The following is a 21,855-nucleotide window of genomic DNA, read 5'->3' as shown; positions in this document are numbered from 1 at the left end:
GGCCAGGTGTAGTACAATTCCCCCTGTACACACATAGGACAGGTGTCACAGTGGTAATGTGCACACATTCTCAGCGCTGTGTTACTCACTGCGTTCACCGTTCTGCTCATTCCTATGTCAGGGCGCAGTACTGAGCCCTTGTGCAGCACTTCCAACTCTGCTGCACTTCCCTGCTATTTGACCTGGCTATAAGGAGGCTTGGTCAGATCCTGCAGGAATTTAACCCTGCCGTGTCCTACAGGATTTGCCTTCCTAAGCCAATCCTCTGCCAGCAGTTGATATATAAGGCTGCCCCTCCTCATGTTCCCTGTTTGAACTTAGGTTCCTGTTCCTGTCTCCATCATCTTCCTTGTTCTGACCTGGCTCGCTTACCTGTTCTGTGTGACCTCTCCATTCCTGACCCCGGCTTTGTATAGTGAACCCATGCTGCCTGCCCTGACCTCGGACCATCTGACTATGCTTCTGTCTCACTCCCCTGTACTTTGCATACCAGCTCTGACCCATGAGTCAGCTGTTGCAGGTCTGGAGACTGTCCTGGAGTGACACCTGGTGACTATCTGCAGTCAAACCTTTCCTCATTATGAGAGGCTCTAGTGAAAACCAGGTAGTCTCTTAGTCATGCCCCTCAAGATTAAGCCTGGCCCATGGCACAGTGGGTTTACACCCACCATCGTCACAACAGGTTATTATGAAAAGTTAAAGGGGTTGTCCAAGCTTGGGATTAAATTCAACAGTCATTCTATGTGACTGCAGACTTCTAAATCCTCTCAGCATGTACATTGCACACTGTTAGGATTCGACGATCCTGGTCACTCGCCCCTAGAGGCCGTTGGGTACTCGGTGCCGGGCCCGTTGATTCCAATGGGAGATGTCACAGTGGCGGTGAACCGGTCCGTGGCCTCAGGCGGTCAATGTAAAAAAGGTAGAGTGATGGGGATAAAGTTATTGTGATGATTTGTGACGCCACCTGTGGTTTCTGGTCAGTTTGACCAGCGCTGCAGGGTTGCTTCTCTGGACAGATGTTGTGGTGCAGCAATGATGTTGAAGCTCCCCACAGGTGGAGCTGTAGTCCCAGGGCAGTAGAGAGGAATTGGTAGTGTGGAGTAGAGAATGTAGCAGTGCCGAGTTGAAGATGCAAGAAGAAGGCAGAGACACAATCGCATGTAGTTCCAAGGCTTTACTCACAGTCTGGTGCACACAGATGCCCGCTTCAGTGCCCTGTCCTCCAGGTCAGGGGTCCAGCCAACTCCCAAGCAAGATAAAGTACACCGTTCCAACACTCCGCCAACATGCACCTTCTCTGAACATCTCCTCACTAGTGCTTAAACTGAAGTACTTGTAGTTGTGAATTAAACTCAAGTTCTTCCTTCTAGATGATACTTGGAACTCTACTCGTACAGCAGACAGCTGTAGCCCGCTTCGGGGACTTCTTACTATCAGGTCCTGGCTCACACACGTTGCTATTTTGCCCCCGAGTCTTATGTGGGAATAAAGCGGTGACAACTTCTATTCCTCCGGTTTCTGTTGCAGGAACATCAGTTTCCAAACACCCTCGGAGACCGGACTCTGGATCATGCGCTTTAACTTAAGGAAGGGCTCTGCTCTCACCCTGGCCCTCAGTTCTCTTCTCTCCACGTTCCGTACTAATCTATCTTCCTTCTGAAGAATTAGGCTTTCTCTTGCTCTTTCCCGTGCCAGCAGCTCCAGATCACAGAAGTCTGCTGCAGCACTTGCTTTCACTCTATCCCTCTCTGGGGATCTCCTCTCACCAACTGACCCTTTCCTCACATTCTCCCACTCTCTTGTGCAGTCTAAGCTCCACCTACATCCCCAGGACACTTTGTGTTCCAAGCAGGGAGCCACGAAGGGTGCTCTGCTACACTACCAGTGTCTGTGCTGGGTGCAGGTGTTGGAGTGTGGTCAGGTGTCTTCACCTTACCTGGATAGTGGTGTACCACACCTCAGGAGGAGGTGCAGTACCTCTGTAGTGACTGAATCCTCAGGGGTGCCACATACCCCCCGTTAAACACAGCACATCCACGTGCTGCAAGTGAAACAAAGATGCTAAATAAGGAACATACTAAATTTTTTTCATTTTAACAATACTGCCTGCAGTAAACATTACTTATATTACGATAAAATATCTTCTTCTCCTAAGAGAGGCACTTTTACTTTTAGCGTTACCTAACATAACTTTGGTTTTACCACTACAACCTGAAATGCTACCTTGGGTGACAACCGCTAATTCTTGGTTCATCACCTGAATTCAAATTTTTATTCAAAACTTCACATTTTTATCAAATGCTACTACTAACTAGATTCTGCAAGACATCTATTTCTAATACTGCAGCTAACCATTGCTACCAACATTTTTATAAGGCACATTATAAAAGACTTCACAGTAAGACAACAGTAATTCTTGCAAGTGCTGGACACCGCTCCCAGCCGGGATTTCTTGCAGTGTCCCTGGTGAGGAAGCAGAACTTCAGGGCTGAGGTAGTCTTTTGTTGAGGTTTGAGTAAAACCAAGAGAGAGCACCTTAAGAGGCGCAAACTATATACAGCAAATTTTGTGAATCACTTCCAGTTCATGATCACGGCAGTTCTTAAACTTTTAGTGCAACAGATGCCAAACTGAGGCACAACTGAAGAAAAACAAATGCAAACATTGAGGGCACACAGTGCCCATACCCTCCTGGGTAACAGTTCAGTTACTGGTAAATGTTCTTAGTGATCTTCACCTCCTGGGGTGGTGGAGGAAGGTCTCTTCTGCTTCCAGAGAAGACTTTCAGTGTGACCACTTCCAGGTGGCATCACATATGGTTCATAGTCCTCCTGTTGGGCCTGGCTGCCTGTAGGGGTAGCACAGTGCTATGCGTCAGGTTCCTGCAACTGCACAGCAGGAATCCAGAGACTTGCATTCAGTGGTCTCCCATTCTCCACCGACCGCTCAGGAGCCTGCACAGCAATCCCGGCGTTCCAGATGCCCTGCTCAGACCTGCTCTGTGGGTCTGGCTGTTGATGCCACATCTAGGCCAGCAATAGCAGCGCAGGCTGCTCAGCAGCAAGCTACTTCAGAGGCTAAGTCCTCAAGTCGCGCTACTGGGCATGCTCATGAGACGATCTCCCATTGGAGATCGGGAGTCACATGCTCAGGTCCTTCTCGTGATCTGATTGGTCTGAGACCTGTGAGTCCAACAGGCTCAGTACCTATGTTTATGTCTTAGGCGTCTCTGTGAAGCTAACAGAGTACGTCCAGTGCACACCGGGTGACGTTCAACCCGTGTGCGATATACCGCCATATTGTGCATCTGCCATTATATAGCAGCAGTTTAACACCTCTGCACGGTGGACCCAGGGCGGCGAACGACTTTCTATTATTTTATATTTAGTGCGTTCCGCTGTCCCTAACATTATACTAGCGCTAGGGTCTGGCTAGTAATGGCGGACCTGCAGCAGCTACGGCAGTACATTCGGCAGCTGGAGGGCAGGTTGGCGGCTGTCGAGAGCTCCACCTCAGCTGCGAATGCTACAGTGGCCGCTGCCCAGGCAGTCACAGAGGCTGTCTCACGTGTGCCCACATCCTAGCCTGTGCCGACATTGTCCCGCCTCTCGTTGCCCGATAAATTTTCTGGTGACAGCACCTCCTGCAGGGGTTTCGTGAGCCAGTGCTCTATCCAGATAGAGCTACTGGCCGCGCGATTCCCTACAGAGCGGGCAAAGGTGGGGTTTATCATCTCCCTCTTGTCGGGCAGGGCATTAGAATGGGCCACGCTGCTGTGGTAGCGTGGTGACCGCGTGGTTCTGAGCGCCACTCAGTTTCTAACCTCTCTAAAACAGGTCTTTTTGGGACCACGGGTCACTCACGACACCTCTCTCCAGCTATTAGCTTTAACACAGGGCTCCCTCTCGGTCAGCCATTACGCCGTCCGTTTTCGGACACTGGCTTCAGAGTTGGAGTGGCCCGATAAGGCACTCGTCCCTGTGTTCTGGAGGGGTTTGGCGGAGCATATCAAAGATATTTTAGCTACCAGGGAGGTTCCTGTAACTCTGGAGGAGCTGATTGCTATCTCCACCCGCATTGATCTCCGTTATACTGAGCGTGGGTTGGAGCGAGCTCAATCCAAACAGAAGGTTAGGTTGGCTCCAACCTTCTCTGTACCTCTTGTACCCAAGGAGGTGTCTTGCACCGGTCCCAAGTCGAGTCCGGCGCGAAGCTTTGCACACTGTTACCAGTGTCGACAGTTTGGTCACCCGGCTAACAGGTGCCCGCAGCGCTTGAAAAAACGGGCACATACCATGGTAGTAGGTGGTGGTCTACCTGATATGAAACCATTTTCCCGCAAACCAGTATTCCAAGGGACATTAGATAGCGGTGCTTCCACCTAGGAGATAGAGGTCACGGTGGATTCCGGGGCAGAAGGAAATTTCAAGTCCTCGTCCTTCCCCCAAATGCACGTTATTCCGCTGGTACTACTGCCCCATCCCATGACCATCAGGGTGGTTAACAGTGCGCCTTTACCGTATCAGGTTACCCACCAGACAGCTCCTCTTGGTCTCTCAATCGCACCATCTCACCACGAGACCTTGTCCCTGTTCATTTTACCAGATGGCATCGACCAGGTGCTTCTCGGAGTTCCGTGGCTCCATTGCCATTCCCCTCATATAGATTGGTCTTCGGGGAGTATACTGTGTTGGAGCAAGGACTGTGAGGGAAGGTGCATGAGGGGCAGTGTTCAAGTAGCCTCCACGGAAGTGCCCGCAGATCTTTCCACGCTTCCTAGACACTACCGGCAGTACACGGACGTCTTCTCCAAAAAAATCAGCGAAGACGCTTCCGCCACACCGCCCTTACGATTGTCCGATAGACCTATTGCCAGGCGCGGAACCTCCTAGAGGCCGCGTGTATCCTCTGTCTCTCCCGGAGACGGAGGCTATGTCACAATATTTTCAGGAGAACCTGGCAGGCGGGTTTATCAGAAAATCGGTGACGCTGGCTGGTGCAGGGTTCTTCTTCGTGCAGAAGAAGAGTGGAGAGTTGCGCCCCTGCATTGACTACAGAGGTCTCAACGCCATTACAGTGAAATACAAATACCCTCTCCCTTTGATCTCTGAGTTGTTCGACAGGTTGCGAGGGGCCCGGATCTTTACGAAATTGGATCTACGGGGGCGTACAACCTGATCCGCATACGCGAAGGAGACGACTGGAAGACAGCCTTTACTACCAGGGATGGCCACTATGAGTATCTGGTCATGCCCTTCTGCCTCTGTAATGTGCCTACTGTCTTCCAAGACTTTGTAAATGATGTCTTTCGTGATATGCTCTCTACCTCGGTGGTGGTCTATCTGGATGACATCCTCATCTATTCTCCAGATTTGACCTCCCACCGGAGAGACGTCTGCAAGGTCTTTGACCATTTGCGGGCGAATTCTCTTTTCGCCAAGCTGGAGAAGTGCCAGTTTGAGCAGGAGTCCTTGCCGTTCCTGGGCTATATCATCTCGGCCCAGGGGTTGGCTATGGATCCTGCCAAATTGCAAGTGGTAATGGACTGGCAGGAGCCCCATTCTCTGAAAGCGGTGCAGCGCTTTTTGGGGTTCGTTAACTATTACCTCCAGTTCATTCCTCACTTCTCCACACTGGTAGCTCCTTTGGTTGCTCTCACCAAGAAAGGAGCCAATCCTAAAGTTTCGTCAGAGAAGGTCTCCATGGCCTTTTCGTCTCTGAAAACCCATTTTGCTGGAGCTCCCATCCTCCACCGTCCCAATGTGGATAAACCCTTTATCCTAGAGGTAGATGCCTCCTCCATTGGTACAGGAGCAGTCCTTTTCCAGAAGGATGCTCAAGGTCGGAAGCATCCCTGCTTCTTCTTCTCAAAGACCTTCTCACCGGCGGAGAGAAACTACTCCATTGGGGACAGGGAGTTGCTGGCCATGAAATTGGCCTTTTCTGAGTGGAGACATCTCCTGGAGGGAGCCCGGTTTCCCTTCCAGGTGTACACTGATCATAAAAACCTGGTCTATTTACAAATGCCCAGCGCTTGAACTCTCGTCAAGCTAGGTGGTCGCTCTTTTTCTCCTGCTTCCGCTTCACCTTGCACTGTCTGTCTGGAGAGAAGAACGTCCGTGCAGATGCTTTCTCTCACTCGGTGGTCTCAGCGGAGGAAGAGGAGGCTCAGCCTCAGCTAATTGTCCCCACTGAGAGCCTGAGCACCGTGGCCCCGGTCGCGCTTGAGGCAGTACCGCCGGGCAAGACCTTTGTCCCTCCTCACCTGCGACTAGAGGTCCTCGCGTCCAGGGTAGGTGGTCACTTTGGCAATAAGCGTACCACAGAACTCCTATCAAGGTCTTATTGGTGGTGGCACATGGTTCGGGACACTAAAGAGTACATTCAGGCATGCGTCACTTGTGCTCGGAACAGGTAATCTAGACAGAGGCCGGCTGGGTTACTGTATCCCTTGCCGGTGGCAGACAGACCCTGGGAGATGGTCGGCATGGATTTTGTGGTCGGCCTGCCCAAATCTGATGGCAGCATGGTCATTTGGGTGGTCACCGATCATTTTTCTAAAATGGTGCATCTGGTGCCACTCGCGCAGCTGCCTTCCGCTCGTAGTCTCGCCACACTGTTCATAAAGCACATATTTCGTTTGCACGGTATGCCAGACAAAATAGTCAGTGACCGAGGTCCTCAGTTTTGCATCTCGATTTTGGAGGGAGCTCTGCAGTCTACTCAGTATCGAGCTCAATTTGTTCTCCGCATATCATCCCGAGACGAACGGGTTGGTTGAGAGAGCCAATCAAACCCTGGTCACGTACCTGCAACATTTTGTCTCTGCCAGGCAGGATGACTGGGCATCCTTACTACCGTGGGCTGAATTTGCCCTAAATAACGCAGTGGCTGATTCTACTGGTTAGACGCCGTTCCTTCTTAATTACGGCCAGCATCCGCACGTCCCCATCCCGATGCCAGTGTCTTCCACTGATTCCAGGGTGGCAGACTGGGCTGTGGCGGTTCGCAAAATTTGGGATCGCACCCAGGATGCCATTCGAGCCTCTAAAGAGAGTATGAGAGCGTTCACTGACACACATTGGCGCCCCGCTCCAACTTTTGCCCCTGGCGACTTGGTGTGGCTCTCTGCCCAAAATATCAGGCTGCGGGCTGAGTCCTCCAAGTTCGCTCCGCGATATATTGGTCCCTTCAAAGGCCTCGAACGGATCAGCTCAGTGGTCTACCGTCTGGCTCTTCCACCACACTTGGCCATCTCTGACGTCTTCCACGTGTCCCTTCTCAAGCCTGTTCACATGGCCCGGTTTTCCGAGTCATCTGCCGGGACATCAGACTTGTCTTTGGATGAGTTTGAGGTCAACGCCATTGTGGGACGCAGGATTGTGCGTGGCAAAAAATGTTGTATGGTGGACTGGAAGGGTCATGGTCCAGATCTGGGAACCAGTGGAGAACACCCACGCCCTGCTCCTGATCACAGCATTTGAGTGTAGTGAGGCTCAGAAGGGAGAGTGCCCTAGGAGGGGGGGTAATGTTAGGCATCAGGTTCCTGCCCCTGCACAGCAGGAATCCAGAGCCTTGCATTCAGCGGTCACCCATTCTCCACCAACCGCTCAGGAGCCTGCACAGCAATCCCGGCGTTCCAGATGCCCTGCTCAGACCAGCTCTGTGGGTCTGGCTGTTGCTGCCACCTCTGGGCCAGCAATAGCAGCGCAGGCTGCTCAGCAGCAAGCTACTTCAGAGGCTAAGTCCTCAAGTCGCGCTACTGGGCATGCTCATGAGACGATCTCCCATTGGTGATCGGGAGTCACATGCTCAGGTCCTTCTCGTGATCTGATTGGTCCATCTCAGGGATCTGGAAGCTTCCGGAAGGTCCCGGCTATAAAAGGTTCGAATGGCCGCTCGGCCATGCACTAGTATAGACTCTACTTGCTACATGTGTGAATGATGACGAATGCATGAACATGCGAATGACTCATTAAGACTCCCCTCCCTCTCATATTACGTGTGTGGATAGGGACTTAGTCATAGAGTCAGCGCCAGTCAGTGGCAAGCTACAGGCCACAGTGAATATCATCACCTAACTAGCATCCGACAGTGCGCCCCTCCTGGGCACTGTTGCATAGCCGCTGTGTCAGTCGCCGCGCTGCAGTCTGCAGCACCTGTGGGCGTCCGCAGTAGCGACGCCGCACGCACGGTAGGTCTAGACGGACTCTGTCCCTCTGCCTTGGGCCCAGCTCCGTGACCATATACCGTGCGTGCATTTCTCTGAGACCTGTGAGTTAAACAGGCTCAGTACTTTTGTTTATGTCTTAGGCGTCTCTGTGAAGCTAACAGAGTACGTCCAGTGCACACCAGGTGACGTTCAACCCGTGTGCGATATACCGCCATATTGTGCATCTGCCATTATATAGCAGCAGTTTAACACCTCTGCACGGTGGACCCCAGGCGGTGAACGCACTTTCTATTATTTTATACATTATTTAGTGCGTTCCACCGTCCCTAACACACAGCAGCTATCGGTGGAGTGGTAGCCGTCCTGGCCTTTGGTCTGACAGCCAGTGGAACCACTGCCTGTTTCACAGCAGGGATAGCCACTTGGACAAGAGGGTGCTCCACCTTAGTGGACGTGGCCTGCTTTGCTTTGGTGGGTACAAATACTACGGTGGGAACTGCCTCTGCCGTAGGAACGTAAGCCTGCCCTTTTTCATAGGCCGCTATGAACTCCTCCAGGATGCGGCACACATTCAGGGCATACCAGCCACGTAGCCCCTCGTGGCGAGTAAATGTCACATAATCCCCCTGTGTAGATCACGGGCGGGGTGTCCCCTCCAGAGGTGGGACTCCACATCCCTGCGACTCACGAAGAGGTCTGAGATTCTCTGGGGGTCCGAGATGAATCCAAACCCCCTCTCCAAATTGAAATTTAGGACCCGTCCCCACCCGGCTGAGTCCCTGGGACCGTAGTGCCCGGCGCGGGCCTTTTGTTTCCTGTCGAGATCAGGGCCCAGCACTGCCAGCCTCCTTTGCTCCCGCTCCCGCTGTTCCGCTGCCAGCTTGAGGACCTGCTGCTGGCATTAGGTTTCTTTCTCCTCCTCCTCCTCTTGGGCCCGGCCTCTGCCAACATCAGACAGAGGTACCACTGCCAGGGGTTCAGGTGTTTCCCCCCAGGGACTAGTATCCCGGTCCCAGACTAGATCCAGCACAACCTTCCCGGACGTTGGAGCGGACGGGAACTCAGGGATCTCCCCGGCTGCAGGGGCGGCGGTCATACCTGACGCTTCCTGGTGGTTCTCCGGTGCAGGCACTGGATGACAGCCGGTGGCAGCGGTAGTTGTTGGAGCTGCCTGGTCAGCGGGCAGCGACTGGAGTGGAGCTGGTGCTGGTTCAGGGTCTGCTGAGGCCTCCGGTGGAACCTGCGCAGCCGCTCCAGGTCCAGGCAGGAACACGGTCTCTGCCATTCAGCTCCCGGATCCTCTGGTAACTCCTCCTGGCAGCCAGTGCCCAGCGGCGGTATCAGCGTGGAGGTAATGACGGGCGCTGCCGATGGTTTCACAGGTGCTGCCTGGGGGAAAACTGTTGCAGCGGTGGCAGGTACCGGTGGTGGAGGTACCGCTTCTGCAGGCCCCTCCTGGGTGCGCTGCCGATCCAAGGTCCGCAGAGTCTCCTGCTTCAGCTGCAGACTGCGGCTCAGCATAGCGATCTCTTCTTCCAACTGCTGACGGTCCATCACGGAAGCAGGGCCGTAGCCTTCAACTAGTGCGCCGGGGAAGGCAAGCTCCTCTTCCTCGCGCTCTTCAGGCCTCTGTCCTTCCATCATGGCATTCTTGCTTCTCTCTGGGCTCCCTTCCCGCCTCACTGCTCTGCTCCTCCTTCCTGGGGCGGCACCTCCTTCCTCTTCCTCCATACCAAGCCAGTATACAAACCCCTCTGGGGGTGGGCCATGTTGCTGTTGCATAGAAGTTCAGGCAGGGGAGGCCCAGGACAGTTTGCACTCTTTTCTTAGGGCCACCCATGTTGTCACGCCCTTCTTCACCCGCCGGCGGCCATTTTGAGAGTCCATTTTACAGTCTATCATTTTGGTTATTCTGCACATTTTCAACAATATCCAATGTAATAAATCTTCAGCACACAGGACCTGGTGGTACCGGGCTTCGTTATCCTGTTTGTGATGCCAAAATTGACTAGCCCCCAGAGGCCGTGGGGTACTCAGTGTACGGTCCGTTGATTCCAATGGGAGATGTCACAGTGGCGGTGAACCAGTCCGTGGCCTCAGGCAGTCAATGTAAAAGTGGTAAAGTGATGGGGACAAAGTTATTGTGATGATTCGTGACGCCACCTGTGGTTTCTGGTCAGTTTGACCAGCGCTGCAGGGTTGCTTCTCTGGGACAGATGTTGTGGTGCAGCAATGATGTTGAAGCTCCCCACAGGTGGAGCTGTAGTCCCGTGGCAGTAGAGAGAAGATGGTAGTGTGGAGTAGAGAATGTAGCAGTGCCGAGTTGAAGATGCAAGAAGAAGGCAGAGACACAATCGCATGTAATTCCAAGGCTTTACTCACAGTCTGGTGCACACAGATGCCCGCTTCAGTGCCGTGTCCTCCAGGTCAGGGGTCCAGCCAACTCCCAAGCAAGATAAAGTACACCGTTCCAACACTCCGCCAACATGTGCCTTCTCTGAACGTCTCCTCACTAGTGCTTAAACTGAAGTACTTGTGGTCAGGTGTCTTCACCTTACCTGGATAGTGGGGTACCACACCTCCGGAGGAGGTGCAGTACCTCTGTGGCGACTGAACCCTCAGGGGCGCCACACTGACAGCAACAGTGGGCAGTCATGTGGCTACAAATATGTAATTTGCATACTTTCAGCCACATTCTGACTAAACATGTCTTGCTCAGTTTACTTGTATTAAGTGAGACCACGCATTTCTAGTTGGCATGTGACTGCATATATGCAAATCACACACTGAGCCTATCACCGGAGAATGCTGAGAGCATGCGCTGTGCATGTGTGAGGATTCAACAGTCTGAAGTCACATAGAGTGACTGCAGACTTTAACCTCAAGCCTGGACTACCCCTTCAATTGAAATTATCGTTACCCTTTCATGTGATCTATTGTTATGTGTTTTCCCATTCATTAATAAAATCATTATTAATGTTACTTTCAAGGACAATTTTTTCATGGAATCAATTATGAAATTTCCAATGTTCATGAAACTGATAATCCTGAAAAACCGGATGCAACAATGAAAGTGAAGAACAAGCTGCTGACAGTAACAAGGTAAGAAGTACCATACATTTTTTGCATTATGTTCAATGTTTAGTAGAGTAAAGGTTAATCCAATTTTGACCCTTTAACGAGCCTTGCCACATGGCTTACTTTCGGTATTGACTTTAGGATTGTTACTTCCAGTAGGTGTCAGAGACCAAGTCCTCTTCCGCTCTGGAGGCAATTTGCATATTTAAATTCCCAGATGAGCATTACATGGCTTATATGTCTCCTTATTCAGGTTTGGCACTCTATGTAAGAAGAAACATTCGATCTAAAATATAAACGCATCACCACTTCTGTACTTTTCACCCACTCCTGATTTTGGTTTAAAAATACTGACCAAATACTGAATGTGTGAACAAGGCCTTAGTCTACTAATCAGAGGCCTCTGCACTGAGGAGTGGCAAACCCTCCGAAACATGTGTCTGCAAATGCAGTTTCTGGAATGACTTCTTATACTAAGTAGAGTTGAGCGAAACGGGTCTAAAAATTTCAAAAGTCGCCGACTTTTGCCAAAGTCGGGTTTCATGAAACGAAACCCGACCCTAGGATGAGGTCGGCCACGAGGTCGGCGACTTACGCACCAAAGTCGCGTTTCAAAAGTTTGTTTTGCGCTCTTTTTCAGCCAATCAGGATCCACGGACACAGTGGGCAACGTGATGACATAGGCAGGGGTCACCACCATCTTTCAGAAGGGCATGCAAGTGATTGGCTTGCTTTGGTGGGCGTCACAGGGGTTATAAAAGGGCGTGCACGCCGACCGCCATCTTACTTCTGCCGATCTTAGCATAGGGAGAGGTTGCTGCTGCTGATTCTGTAGGGAGAGCGTTAGGCAGGGAAGAAGAAAAAAAAACTGCTTCTGCTGCTAGCGATTTTGCCTGTACAACACACCAGTCACTGTGTGTGCAGTGCAAGGGGAGGCTATATTGTGGTGGATCAGCGGTGTTGGTTGTTAGGCTGCCTTCTAAGGCTTCCTGACAGCTGCATTGCTGTTTACCCACTGCTCTGCAAACTGCTTTTTTAAAAGCAATCCCAATTTTTTTTTTTTGTCCTGCTGAGGTACTGAGCGTGCATTTTTTCACACCATACAGCTGTGTACGCTCCTCACACAGTACCGTGTAACGGCTGTTATCACAGCCACAGTGAAGCAATCTGTGTGTCACTCTGTGAGAATAAGTCGAGGACATGTTCCGTTCTTACAGACCTGCACTTACTACTTTTGTCTAGCTTTCAAACAGTTAAATATATTTGCTGTTTGATCACATTCAAAACTATAGAGAGACAGCGTGTGTCAGTCCGTATACTTAAAAAACACGGAGCTTGACAATTTTACGTACACCGGACAGCCGTGTACGTGCACGCTCCTCTCAGTACCGTGTAACGGCTGTTATCACGGCCACAGTGAAGCTATCTGTGTGTCACTGTGGAAGGATAAGTGGAGGACTTGTTCCGTTCTTACAGACCTACACTCTAGGGAGATTCCTATTCTGCCCAATTCTACATACACCTTGTAGTTTGTGATACACTAGCCAATTTCTGCCTGTGACATAGCGCTTTGATATTCAGTGGGCCTCACACAATCCAAAAGTGTCCAGTGTCCACTAGTGTGTGCAGAAATTAAAAATCTCCCTTATCCTGTAGTCACTTTTTTCACACCTGTGCCATCGAGCCTGTGACATAGCGCTGTGATATTCAGTGGGCCTCACACAATCCATAAGTGTCCAGTGTCCACAAGTGTGTGCAGAAATTCAAAATCTCTGTGATCCTGTAGTCACTTTTTTCACACCTGTGCCATCGAGCCTGTGACATAGCGCTCTGATATTCAGTGGGCCTCACACAATCCATAAGTGTCCAGTGTCCACAAGTGTGTGCAGAAATTCAAAATCTCCCCTGTCCTATAGACACCTTGTACCTTGTTTTACATTACTATATAGTTTGTTGGATTTTGTCTACATTTCTACAAAAAATGAGGAAGGCTGGTGGAAGAGGCCGTGGAATTGGGCGGGGGTTGTCAGCTGGTAATGATGGTGTTGGTGGTGGATCTGATGGTAGTGGCAAGAGCAAAATAGGACCGAATGCAGGAGGTGTTGAGCCTGCGTCATCGTCTGGCTCCATAAGGCTTCGAAGGCTTAGTTTTCTAGGAGTTGGCAAACCGCTTTTAAAGCCAGAGCATCAGGAAAAAGTTTTGTCTTACATTGCTGACTCAGTCTCCAGCTCTATCGCCTCCTCTTCTGAAGTTGTAAAAAGTAAAAGCACTGAGTCGTCATTGGAGGCTCATGTTCATGAACCACACCTTTCCTTGTGTCCTTCACCCCAACCAAGATTGAAGGATGACGCAGGCAATACGACTGATTACTCCATGGAGCTGTTTTCACATACCATGCCTGGATTATCAAGTGAAATGGTGAATTAACCAGGCCAAGATGAATCTGACATGGAGTGCACTGATGCACAGCCGCTGATAGATGATTCTGCTGGTACATTCACTCAGAGCACTACATTGTCCTCGCAGTGTACAGAGCCAGATTCTGACCCTGATGAGACTCAGGTGCCCCTTCCCGCACACTATACCACCATACATGGTGACACAGAGGAAGGTGCACATGACATTGAAGAGGAGGTGATGGATGACCCAGTTGTTGACCCAGATTGGCATCCATTGGGGGAAGAGGGTGCTGCTTCCAATAGCTCAGATGAGGAGCATCCACAGCAGACATCGACATCGCAACAGCTGTTATCTAGCAGGCACGGAGCACTCCAAAGACAGGTTCCAAAAATCAAAAGAGTTGCTGGACAGCTTGTCCAGAGGGTCAAAAGATCACAGCGTGCTAGGCCGCAAAATGTCTGCCAAAGTAGGAAGAGTGCAGTGTGGCACTTTTTTGAACAAAATCCTCATGATCAGGCAAAGGTTATCTGTAAGAAGTGCGCAAAGACCTTTAGCCGGGGTGAAAAATCTGAAAAATTTGAATACCAGTTGCATGCTTAGACATTTAACCACCATGCACTTGCAAGCGTGGACACAACACCAAACCTCAAGTGCCACATGTGCAACTGATCACAAAGAAGGTAGTCAGCAATGCTACATTGTTTCCCCCACTGTAAGCCCACCGGTTAGCACAGCAGCAAATGTTGAGGTGTCGTTGCAAGGCCACAGCAGTCAGGGAATCCCACTGTTATATCAACGAAATACTGAATCTAGGCCATCAAAAAGAACACCAACTCCATCACCATCATCAACCCTCTCTCAGTCCGCCCTGTCCACCGCTACTTCCACCATATGCAGCTCTCAAGTCCAGCTCACCCTCCCAGACACTATGAGTAGGTCAAGAAAGTACTCAGTCTCTCATCCACGTACACTGGGTTTGAACGCCCACATTGCCAAACTAATCTCGTTTGAGATGATGCCCTATCGGTTGGTGGAAAGCACAGCTTTCCGCGAACTCATGGCCTATGCAGTACCACGCTATGACCTACCCAGTCGCCACTTCTTCTCTCGCAAAGCCATCCCAGCCCTCCACCATCATGTAAAAGACCGCATTGTCCATGCACTCAAGCAGTCAGTGAGTGGAAAGGTGCACCTCACAACTGATGCATGGTCCAGTCGGCATGGCCAGGGCCGTTACGTGTCCATCACTGCGCACTGGGTTAATGTGGTGGATGCAGGGTCCACAGGGGACAGCGGTGGTGGGACAGTGCTGCCTAGCCCACGGTATAGGAAACAGTTGGCTGTAGGCGTTCGACCCTCCTCCTCCTCCTCCTCCAGAAGCGAAAGCTCGTCCACAGAGCGCAGTCGTACGAGCACTCCATCTGCAGCTGCCACTGTTGCACACGTGGTGTCCCCCTATCGAGCAGCTAGTGGAAAGCGTCAGCAGGCTGTGTTGCAGATGATGTGTTTGGGCGACAGACACACCGCCGAGGTGCTGGCCGAGTACTAGAAGCGACAAACTGAGTCATGGCTGGGCAGTGTACATCTTGAGGCAGGCAAGGTAGTTAGTGATAACGGCCGTAATTTTGTGGCAGCCATAGCCCTTTCAAAACTCAGCCACATACCTTGCTTGGCTCACACCTTGAACCTGGTGGTGCAGTGCTTCCTCAAAAATTATCCGGAGTTAACAGCCCTGCTCCAGAAGGTGCGAAGACTGTGCGCGCACATCCGCCGGTCGCCTGTACACTCCGTTCGTATGCAGAAGCTGCAGCGATTGCTCCACCTTCCCAACCACTGCCTCATTATCGACATTGCAACAAGGTGGAACTCCACCCTGCACATGGTGGAGCGGCTGTGCGAGCAGAGGCAGGCCATAATGCATTTGTGGGAGGATACACGGCCAGGCACTTTGAGAGCAGACATGGAGTTGACAGGTGTGCAGTGGTCGAAGCTGAAAGACCTCTGTAAAGTCCTTCAGTGTTTTGAGGAATGCACACGGCTGGTAAGCACAGACGACGCCATCCTAAGTATGAGCATCCCACTTATGCGTCTGCTCATGCAAACTTTGACGCACCTTAAGGAGCAGGCGTCTGCAGCCAATGTTGACGAGGAGGGAATCCTTGATGACATTCAGCCATTGTCTGCTCAGGGACCTCTCCTGGACGAGGTGGAGGAAGAAGGAGGAGGAGGAGGATGATGATGGGGATGATTACTTAGGGGAGGAGGATGCATCTCGTGGGGCAAGTGAAAATGTTGGCGTGGCAAGGTCTGGTACAGGGTTTGTGCGTGACTGGAGGGATGTGGATTTGCCAGAAAGTGCTCCTCCAACCAGCACTCGCAGTGCATCATTGACACCGGGAACATTGGCCCACATGTCAGATTATGCCTTGCAGATCCTAAAAAGGAACCCCCGCATTGCCAAAATGATGAACGATGACGACTACTGGTTGGCCAGCATCCTGGATCCATGCTATAAAGGCAAATTACAAAACATCATGCCACAGGAGAACCTTGACCTAATATTGGCTAATAAACAAGCAACTCTGGTAAATCGGTTGCTTGAGGCATTCCCAGTACACAGCAGCGGTGATGGTTCTCACACGAGCCGTACGGGCTGGGGGCAGCATGGCAGAGGTGTTCATGGTGCACACAGCAGAAGTGGCGTTGGAGACAGGGGTTTCATGACAATGTTGTGGACTGATTTTTCAAGTACCGCTCACACAACTGGTAATACTGCATCGATGGAAAGTGACAGGAGACAGCAGTTGTCAACTATGGTTACAAACTACTTTTCCTCCCATATCGATGTTCTCCCACACAGGTCATTCCCCTTTGACTATTGGGCCGCTAAACTGGACACCTGGCCTGAATTGGCACAATATGCCTTACAGGAGCTTGCTTGCCCAGCTGCAAGTGTGCTATCGGAAAGAGTCTTCAGTGCAGCTGGATCAATCCTGACAGAAAAAAGGACCCGTCTGTCAACCCAAAATGTGGATGATCTAACCTTCATTAAAATGAACCATGCATTGGTTTCCAAGGATTTTGTCCCACCTTCCCCTGATGACACACAGGGTGACAGAAAAATGGCTTGCTTTGGTCCACCTCTTCCTGGGACTTGACCTATTTCGCCTTTTGCATCAGCTAAATGTCCAACATCAACATATGCCACTTTCTAAAACTCCCTAACTGTGCTGCCTCCCCCCCCCATGGCCGGGGTCACCACCTAGCGCACGACACCGTGCGAGTGCCGTTGCCCTGGACAGGTGGGTAGGCCGACTCTTGGGCGCGGGCACTGGCACAGGGTCCCTCATAGTGCAATCAAGTGTCTCTGACGGTGGGGGTGCACACCCGCCGTCAGACACACCGCCGTACTATGAGGGGCCCAGTGCCAGTACCGACGCCCACGAGTGGGCCCCCCTTGCTTGGGCAGGGCCCCAGCATTTGCAATCTTTACCTCTCCCTGCTCCTCCGCTGTGTAGTCTGGGCCGTCAAATCCATACTGTGCCTGACACCGTCTGAGCCTGCCTCCTGATGTATAGACATATATTTTGAATGTGTACGCTATCCATACATGTTATCCTGGGATACGGTACCCTTTCTCACCTTTGTGCAATCACGTGCAATCCATACTGGGCCTAACACCGTCTGAGCCTGCCTCCTGATGTATAGACATATATTTTGAATGTGTACGCTATCCATACATGTTATCCGGGGATACGGTACCCTTTCTCACCTTTGTGCAATCACGTGTAATCTATACTGGGCGTGAGAACGGCTGGCGAGCTGTTAAGCAAGCTACAGCACCTGTGGTTTGCACACGTAAGTTTTTCATTTTTTCAGGAATAACGGTTAGGCCTAATTCCGGAACTGCGGTTGACCTGCACTTACTGGGAAATCATCGTTCGCGGGTAATAATTGTAATCAGTGATCCCCATCACTAACGTTGTTCAGCGGGTTATCTGCACCTGTAAGCGACAAACGCTGGCCTTTTCAGTGTAGCGCACATGCAGCCACGGACATGTAAGGGCATGACACACCAGTTATTGGCCAATCTCATGTGCCAGAGCCTCACGTGTCCCTCTAGTAAGCCGGACTCGGACCGCGGGGCATGACGGAGTCTCGTTCGTTAACGGAATTAAGCTTGCAATGTGTGCATCTTTTCTGTAGCTGGCATGGTTGAGGTTTCCCAGGTGGAGTCGAATTTAACCGTAGGCTCCACTCCTGGTGGTGCCCTTCTGGACATTCCTTTAAGGTTCAGCTTTGCAACCATACTGCCCACGTAAAACAAACACTTTGCCTTCATGAACGCTGTTTGGAGGGTCATGGCTCGTGGGAATAATGCCGCCCAATCAGTTAACCTGCTAGAGAGATCCTTCGTTGCTCCCAAGCATGACATCACACTCCCTAGGAGGAAGGTAATGCCACTGTGGCGACCGTACTCCTGGGGGCGACACAAGTGCACTGATGCCCAGCCACTGCTCGATGAATCTGCTGGTACATTGACCCAGCCCACTACATTCCCCTCGCACGCTACACGGCCTGAATCTGACCCTGATGAAACTCAGGTTACCCTTCCCATATACAGTTCCATCTTACACGGTGACAAAGAGGAAGCTGCAGATGAAAGTGCAGGTTCGGCCCACCCGCCATCAGACACACCACCGTACTATCAGGTGCCCTGTGCCAGTGCCGTCGCCAATGAGTGGGCCCCCCCTGCTTGCTCAGGATCACAGCACTTGCAAGGTTGAAATACTGTGCAGTGAGATGGAAGATGGGGATGACGAGGAGTCCAGACAAGTACAGGGATTCCCTAGCGAGGAGACTTATTTGATTGTTTTCAATGTTGGGACAGCAATTTTTGGGGAGCACTATACTCTGGAGAATGATAGATGGGGCCCACCATACACTGGAACATTCCAAAGGTGGACATCAGACACAGGAGCAGCATTTACAGGGCCCATTATACACTAGAGCATTAGAAATGGGGCCCATTATGTTTGGAGCATTATTTGGGCCCATAAGACAGTGGAGCTTCATCCATGGGGACCAACATATACTGTAGCATTATGTGGAGCTCATCATATACTGTTTCAAACATTATATGGGACCAATGATTCTGTATGGAGAAATAGATGGGCCTCGTCATGAGATGTAAAAAGTGAAGTATTTTTCATTGTACTATACCGTTATTTCTCTGCCATATCGGAGCATGATGAGTTGTGGTATGTGTTAAAGGGGCGCTCTTTCGCCCAGGGCACATGAAAACCTGGAGCCAGCCCTACCCCCCCACAACTTTAGCCAAATAACCTCCATTTTTCAGTGCGTAACTTGTATTATGAAGTTAATTAAGGTTGACAAGCTTAAGTAAGAAGAATTGATGCTTTTGGCATTCAAATGGGCAATGTAGGTGTGTTTTCTGTCCTCCTCTCACTGCCGACTTCTATTCCCCATTGACTTACATTGGGTTTCGTGTTTCGGGACGACCCCGACTTTTCCCTATAATCGGCCGATCTTGCTCGACCCGACTTTTGGAAAAGTCGGGTTTCACGAAACGAAACTCGACCCTAAAAAAACAAAAGTCGCTTAACTCTAATACTAAGTCATGTGGCACAGCTTGTTAAAGGGTCGATATTGACTTCTAAATCCAACAGATGCCAGCAGAGTTTAAGTCGTCGTCCTCTCTGAAGAGGCAATTTACATATTTAGGGTTCTTGCATACGTTCTGCACATATTACTGTTAACAATAAGAGCTCTCTACAGCCTTCCAGATATTTACCCTTCTTTTTGGTCCAAATGCATCCCTCTTCAGTTTTAACTGGTATTTTTTTTAATTATTTTTGGCAACTAATCAATCACCTCCTTTAAAAAATAAATAAATATGTCCTTCAAGTTTAAGAAAGAAAGGAGAAGCTGAAGTAGAGTTAGTAAAAACCCCTAAAAAATAATCACAGATTTTTGTGTTGTTTACTGGAGAATCTTTAAGTCTTTAGTATTGTAATAATTTAGGCACATAGGGGCAGAAAACAGGCGTAAAACACTTTGAAAAGTCCAAACATTTTTGTGCTTTTTTAGAATTTTCATGCTATTTTGAAGCCAAAATGGGCAGAGTTGAGAGGTAGCCGGGACAGGACGGGGCATAGCCCCAGAGTGCACTCTGTAGGGGTGTGGCACATAAAAAATGTTGTTCTGTCAGCATGGATTATTGTACCAACACCTACTGCATGCAGGGAATCTGTCACCAGGTTTTTGACCCTTATTTCAGCGATATTTCACTTACTGGGCTGCCTGCTGCAGTTTTGATAAAATCACTATTTTACAAGCTGCAAATCTAACGGTACTCTGAATGCTGAGCTTTGTATAACCCCGCCCACATCACTGATTGGCAGCTTTCGGTGTACACTGTGCATAGGCAGAAAACTGCCAATCGGTGCGGGCGGGGTTATACAGAGTTCATGAATATGGAGGACTACCTGGAAGCCGATTTACTAGTCCTCTGTTGATAATCTGCTGATAAAACAGTGATTTTATTGAAACTACATACAGCAGCCCGGTAATTGAAACATCGCTGGAATCAGGGTCTCTGTCTCTACATTATGCTGCTTTTAGATTAGGTGGGGAAAACCTTGTAACTCATATTGTGTTTAGTAATTTTGTTACTGTGTTTTATTTTAGGGGTGTGCAAAGAGACTACCGAAAAGACCACAAGAACGGCAAAAAAGTTCCCTGCTGGTTTGTGCATTTCAATGGAGAAGGCCTGATTGATGGGAACCATACTGATTACATTGTACCTGATATTTTCAGTATTGCTTATTAGAAGGGAATAACTGTGGGATTCAGCCCGGTGGCTCAGTGGTTAGCACTGCAGCCTTGCAGTGCTTTGGTCCTGGGTTCAAATCCCACCAAGGACAACATCTGCAAGGAGTTTGTACGTGTTTGTGTTTGCCTGGGTTTCCTCCGGGTTCCTCCCATATTACAAAGACATACTGATAGGGAAATTAGATTGTGAGCCCTATCGGGGACAGTGATGATAATGTGTGTAAATTCCTGTGGAACTAATGGCGCTATATAAATGAATAAAATGAATAAGTAAAATATAGTTTAGAACAGTTTTCTTGTAATTACTGTAATTGTTGGGTGCATACAGTATATCTTACTAGACTGGATGATCAGCAATAAACTCTTTATTTCAAAAGCTCTAAAGTACAAATAAGTAAAGGAAGGGTTCACTTATATACTGTACGCTGCAGAAAGACATCAAATGTTGTTGTGTGTAATATTCATGAAAATGTACAGCAGCCAACCACCTACTGAGAGCCAGAATCTCATTGGTATAAGTGGAGATTCATTTTGGCTCCTCTAGCACAAGATGGTCAAGAAGGATAATAGCGCACAGACTTAAAATTCTGTTATAATTAAGAATGGAAATAACAAAGAGAAATTTTTAAGACAACTAATGTAGAAGATGTTGTCCACTAGTTTTTCATTGATGACCTCTCCTTAGGAAAGGTCATCGATGTCTGATCGGCCGGGGTCCGACACCCGGCACCCCCACCGATCAGCTGCCATTTTCTGATTGTGGCCGAGGCTTGGTACTGCACATGCGCTTCCTGTTTAAATCAATCAGCGGATCCACAGGGGTGCCGGGTGTCGGACCCCAACCGATCAGACATTGATGACCTATCTTAAGGGTAGGTCATCAATGAAAAAGTAGGAGACAACATCTTTAAGATTTTATTTAAATGGGATGTAAAACAAAGACCCCATTAATTAAGCCGCTGTTACATATTGAATAATGTGCCACTTCCACGTTATGTATTTTATAAAAGAGATTAAATAAAATAATGTTGTAATGATTATATCTTTTAAATTTATTACCAGTCATGAGTCCTTATACATATGAATTATATCAAAAATATAAAAAAGTATCAAAAGTAATATTACACATATTTATATTATGTTCCTTTTTATAAAAATGTCTTTCTCTTCGTATACTTGGGTCAGCGCACGGTAGTTGATGTGTGTAATGATAGGTTTCTGTAGAAGAAGGGCACAAAGGAAAAGTTTCACATCAGACAATGAAATGATTGACATAAAGCCTTCCCTTCTTCCGTTGTAAGGAGCAGGGAAAGTTCTGATTCCAAACTGCTGTAGAAGGAGCAAA

At 49.6% G+C, this 21,855-nt stretch overlaps 1 protein-coding gene across 2 annotated transcripts in view; it reads left to right on the top strand.

Moving 5' to 3' along the window:
• LOC141088279 (inter-alpha-trypsin inhibitor heavy chain H3-like) overlaps positions 1–21,550 on the top strand; it is a 159,078-nt gene extending 137,528 nt beyond the window's left edge. For both annotated transcript variants that reach the window (XM_073574297.1, XM_073574296.1), the window contains 2 exons: positions 11,167–11,278; positions 20,367–21,550. In XM_073574297.1, the coding sequence (XP_073430398.1) occupies positions 11,167–11,278; positions 20,367–20,508 (254 nt within the window). In that variant the 3' untranslated portion in view covers positions 20,509–21,550. The remainder of the gene's footprint in view (positions 1–11,166; positions 11,279–20,366) is intronic.
• Positions 21,551–21,855: the final 305 nt, after the last annotated feature.

The sequence above is a fragment of the Dendrobates tinctorius genome, unplaced genomic scaffold (assembly GCF_039654945.1).
Source record: "Dendrobates tinctorius isolate UK_male_01 unplaced genomic scaffold, ASM3965494v1 ptg000038l, whole genome shotgun sequence".
NCBI classification, from domain to species: Eukaryota; Metazoa; Chordata; class Amphibia; order Anura; family Dendrobatidae; genus Dendrobates; species Dendrobates tinctorius.
This window is presented reverse-complemented; position numbering and strand designations above follow the sequence as displayed.